Source organism: Petaurus breviceps, unplaced genomic scaffold (genome assembly GCF_028583685.1).
Source record: "Petaurus breviceps papuanus isolate PSGF00001 unplaced genomic scaffold, PetGlider_PUasm1.0 99, whole genome shotgun sequence".
Taxonomy (NCBI): Eukaryota; Metazoa; Chordata; class Mammalia; order Diprotodontia; family Petauridae; genus Petaurus; species Petaurus breviceps.
In genome coordinates, this window is record NW_027187465.1 from 7,516,688 (window position 1) to 7,521,544 (window position 4,857).

At 41.1% G+C, this 4,857-nt stretch overlaps 1 protein-coding gene across 1 annotated transcript in view; it reads right to left on the reverse strand.

Moving 5' to 3' along the window:
* Positions 1-4,857, reverse strand: part of MYO18B (myosin XVIIIB) — a 377,501-nt gene that overhangs the window by 151,339 nt on the left and 221,305 nt on the right. Inside the window, 2 exon segments of the mRNA XM_069081888.1 lie at positions 2,266-2,270; positions 4,432-4,542. Coding sequence (XP_068937989.1) covers positions 2,266-2,270; positions 4,432-4,542 — 116 coding nt within the window.

Genomic DNA, 4,857 nt, shown 5'->3' on the forward strand with positions numbered 1-4,857 from the left:
GAGAGATGGAGGGAGGGAGGGAAAAAGAGAGGAAGGGAGGGAAGGTGCTATGTGGTGAGATTCTCCTCTCCTTCTTTGCTTCATTATACATCCACCATGCTTTTGCTCCCTGCCAGGGTATGAAATCACCATGTAAAGCTCTGGTCTGAGGCTAAAAGTACATTGTCCTTCTTGAGGAGGTGACTTGAGGCCAATCTGAACTGAGTGGTCAGTGAGTGTATGAGGAGACAGGCCTCAAAAACAGAGACAGAGGCCTCGAGAAATCCTATCACAATGATGAATGAGGCTGCCTGCTAAAAGTCCATCTATTATTATTTCCCTAGGAATGACAGAATGACAGGACTACAGAGGCTTTGTCTGGGAGTGGATTGAGACGTAATACTGGCTGTTTTTGCCAGGGTCAAGGCCCTGACAGTAATGGTGCCACCCATCTGTCAAGTGCCTAACCAAGCCTGGGATGGGCTCAGCACCCTCTCCCCTCCCCCAGAGAATGGTAGCCTCTCCTCTCCATCAGCAGTCCTTTCTCTAACCTAATGGATGAAGTCTCCCCACAAATTAACAAATTTAGCAAAGCCCAAGGCCAGAGAGGCCCGTGGACATGACTGGCAGGCCCTTTGGCTCCTGCCATGGAAGGGAGGTTTCTACCCATTCAAGTGTCTCTTTTAAAATGTTCATGGTCAACTGGGGAGACAGAAGCAAGACCAAGAAAGGAGGCTATTGTAAGAGTCTGGGTCTGAGACAAGGAGGGCCTGGGCTGTAGGGGAAGAAAGAGGGATAATAATTGAAGGACAAATGCCAGATAAAGGAAGAATCAAACTAATATGGTGACTGGATGTTGGGGGTGATAGAGAAGGGGACTTCAAGACTTGAGCCAGGGTGTCAGGGAGCATGATTGTGCCAATGACAGGCATAGAAAATTCCAGAAGGACAGCAAGCTTGGTGAGAGAAATAATGAGTTCAATTGAACTCATGATGAGCTTGAGTTGTCAAATGAGATCATAGGACTTGAAGACGGAAATATCTTTAGAGATGATCTGTCTAATCCCCTCATTTTACTTGAGACCAGATGATCTCTAAATTGGGAGGAATATAAAACTGAGGCCCAGAGAAGGGAGGGGATTTGTCCCAATATTTTACAGGTAGGAAGTGGCAGATAAGGTGTTAAAATCTTTTGACTCCAAATTCAAATCCAGAGGGGTCTTTCCACTGCACCCTAAAGTCCAGGAAAAAATTAAGAGAAGAGGGAGCTAAAGTTCTCAGGAGAAATTACTGTTTCTTCCTCCTCTGTTCTTACCCCAATCCTATGCCATCCTTCAATGCTATTGCTTCAGGACTCACCTCTTGCATGAAGTTTTATTGGCATTCGGATGTTTTAACATAGAGCATTTGAGCCATAAGACTAGAGGGTTACATCTAGTTAAGGTCCAGCTACAAACTCCCTCCTCCAGAATCTCATTTCTCTCATTAACCCAAACTGACCTCTCCTTTCTCTGAACTCTACTGCAGCCAATAGAGGAAGCATAGCCTAGAAGTAGCCCTAGAAGAAACCTGAATTTAAATTCTGCCTTGGATAATTACTAATTATAAGACTACAAGAAAGCTTCTTAACATCTCTAAGCCTCAGTTTCCCCACCTGTAAAATGGGGGCAATAATAATGCAGATGTTACTCATCTTGGTATTATTGTGAGAAAAGTAGTTTGTAAACCTGAATGTGTATAGCATATGTCTGAGTGTACTTAAATACCTATACTTATGTAGACACAGATATGCACTCATAGTGCCTTTCACTGAATGTAAATAGATACAGAGCAGTGCTCACTATTGAGCATAATAGTGCAAATAATGGGGGTGTTCGAGTACAGCCCCTCTTAATGCAAGGCTGCATTCATTTTCTTGACTACCATATTACCCTGGTGATTCATTTTTATCTGAACTGGTTTAAAAAAGGAAGATGACACATAGATACAGTAGCGTTAAGAAATACATCTAACCTTAAAGGGAAACAGAAGGGGAAAGAGTTGAGGGGGAAAGGGAAGAATAATATGGTAGGTAGATAAAGAGAGACATTAGTTAGAAACAAAATTAACTCTTAAAGAGGGCAAAAAAGAGGAGCAAAAGTTTAAAAAAATAGGATGGAGAGAAATACAAGGTGAGCAATCATAACAGTGAATGAGAATGGTATGAATTCACTCATAAAACAGAAAATGATAGCAGAATAACTTAGAAACCACAATCCATCAATATGTTGTTTATGAGAAATACACTGAAGCTGAAAAAATACACACAGAGTTAAAATAAAGGGTTGGAATAGAATTTTTCATATGAATTTTTAAAAAGTCAGAGGACAAAGCAAAAGCAAAAATAGACCTAATTAAAAGAGATAGGGAAACTGAATTTTGGTAAGAGAGTACCATAGACAATGAATTGATAGTAATACTATGCCTCAAATGGCACAGAATTTAAATTCCTAAAGGAAAAATTAAATGAGGTACAGGAAGGAACAGACACTAAAACTACAATAATGGGAGACCTCAATTTACTCCTCTCAGACCTAGATTATTCAAAAATAAACAAGAAAGTTTGCATTTGTCTAAACCCCCTAAATCTTCACAAGAGTTTCTGTGCAGTTACATATCACCTATCTTCTACTTATAAAGTTTACTTTACTTTCTGAAACTAAGACTTTATATTTAACCTTATTAAATTTCATCATAGATTTAGCCTAGTGTTCTGCCAAAATGTTTTAGAATCATGAGCGTGTTAGCTATGTTTCCCAATTTTGTAGCAGCTATATATTTGCTCAGCATATCATCTATGCTTTTATCCAAGTCATTGCTAAAAAATGCTAAACAATAGAGGGTCAAACACAGATATTTGGTGCACACCACTGGAGATTACTTTCTAATGGCATCAAATTATTATTTGGGGGCCAACTACTTATTTCTGAAATCTTCTAATTGCACTAAAATGCAGCCCGCATTTCTCCATCTTTTCCATATGCCTATGATGAAAGACTTCATTTAGTATAGGCACATAATAAGGAATCAAGAATAATATTAATTGCAATTAATTGAATTATCATGAAAATTCTCAGGAAGAGCCCTGTCCATGTTATGGGACTAACAAGTCTCTATTAAGGACTTTAGTCCTCTTCAACAATGAATCATTTCCTTAACGTGCCTACTGTGCTCCAGGCCCTAGGCTCAGTAATAAGAGTAAAAAAGACAGAAATGATGAATCCCTGTCTCATGGACCACCTTCAAGGAGTTGACATCCTATTGAGCATGGGGAAGATATGACATACACAGGTAGCCAAACAGGGGGTAAAGAATGATGGGGGTATGGGGAACTCTAGGAAAACTGAGAAGAGAGACATGTTTTATGCTGAGAGGAAGGGCTAATCAGGGAAGACCATAATGATACAGTGACACCTGAGCTGAGCCTTAAGGGAAGATTTTGAAAGGCAGGAATGAGCAGGTCCTGGGTTCCTGATATGAGGAAAGTTCGATGTGAATACATGAGGAGAGTGTGTGAAGATAGACATGTGAGTGCATATCAAGTCTGTGGAGCAGTTAGTGGATTACTTTGGCCAGAACAAAAAGTGGACAAAAGGGAGTCATGGTTTGATAAGGATGGACATTGTATAAGGCCTTGAAGACCAAGCTAACAACACTCACTGTGTTGTTTTTTTTCTTAGAAGCCAGGAAAATGATGATGTTGTTTACTTCAGGAAGGGTATTCAGAGGGAAGGGATTTTTATTTTAGTATCTCTTTATATTACTAATGCTTAGTATAAGCCTGGAACATAATAAGTACTTAATAAATGATTATTAACTTAAGCTGATTCATACCTATAATCATGTGGTCCTAACTGGATAAGAGGAAGAGGAGAGAGGGATGAATCAAAAATGACTCTGAGGTTTGCACCCTGGGTATTAGAAGGAAAGGGCAGCTGGGTAGTACCATAGTGAACAGAGTGCCAGCCCTGGAGTCAGGAAGACCTGAGTTCAAATACAGCCTGAGAAACTGGGCAAGTCACTTAACCCTATTTGCCTTAGTTTACTCATCTGTAAAATAAGTTGGAGAAGGAGATGGCAAACCTCTATAGTATGTTTGTCAAGAAAACCCCAAATGGTGTCATGGAGAGTCAGAAATAACTGAAATGACTGAACAATGTCTGTTTCCCAATGACTGAAAGGGAAATTTGGTGGAGTGATTCAGGGCAGCATAAGAGGTTCCTGGAGATGCTGGTGATCACACAGAAGGTCTTCCATTCCCATGCCCTCCAAGAGGTCACCATGACACCCCTGTCTTTAATTGACTCTTGTCAACTTTTAGAATGCAGCTTTCCAGGTGCCCTGCCAAGACTAGGTCCAGCCAGCCAGGCTCTGACCTCCCCACCGCAGGCGTCTGGGCACCTAATGACTTACCCGCTTTTGGCAGGACTGGCGCACATCCTCCAGTTCTTCCTCCTTGTCCTCCTGATCCTTCAGATGCATCTGTTTCATCCGCTCAATCTCCATCTCAAACCGAACACGTAGCTATGGAAGCACCCAAAGGGACAGGCACATCAGGGGAAGAATATGTAAAACCACAGAGTAATCAAGATGAACACAAGGTCAGGTTCTCTCATCTAGTAAGCTACCTGTGGAGATGCTTAATAAATGAGGAAGTTAAGCTAACATTGGAGCCCCTGTGGCAGCATTAGTAAATTACCATTCTAGGACTCCCAGCCTCTAGTGGGTGGGTCCCTGCTGTACCTGTGCAATGAAACCTTAAAGATTTAATGAAGCTTCTGGAGATGTTTCCCTGACTCTAAGCACAATAAAAGACCCAGCTCCAAAGAAGCCTCTTGT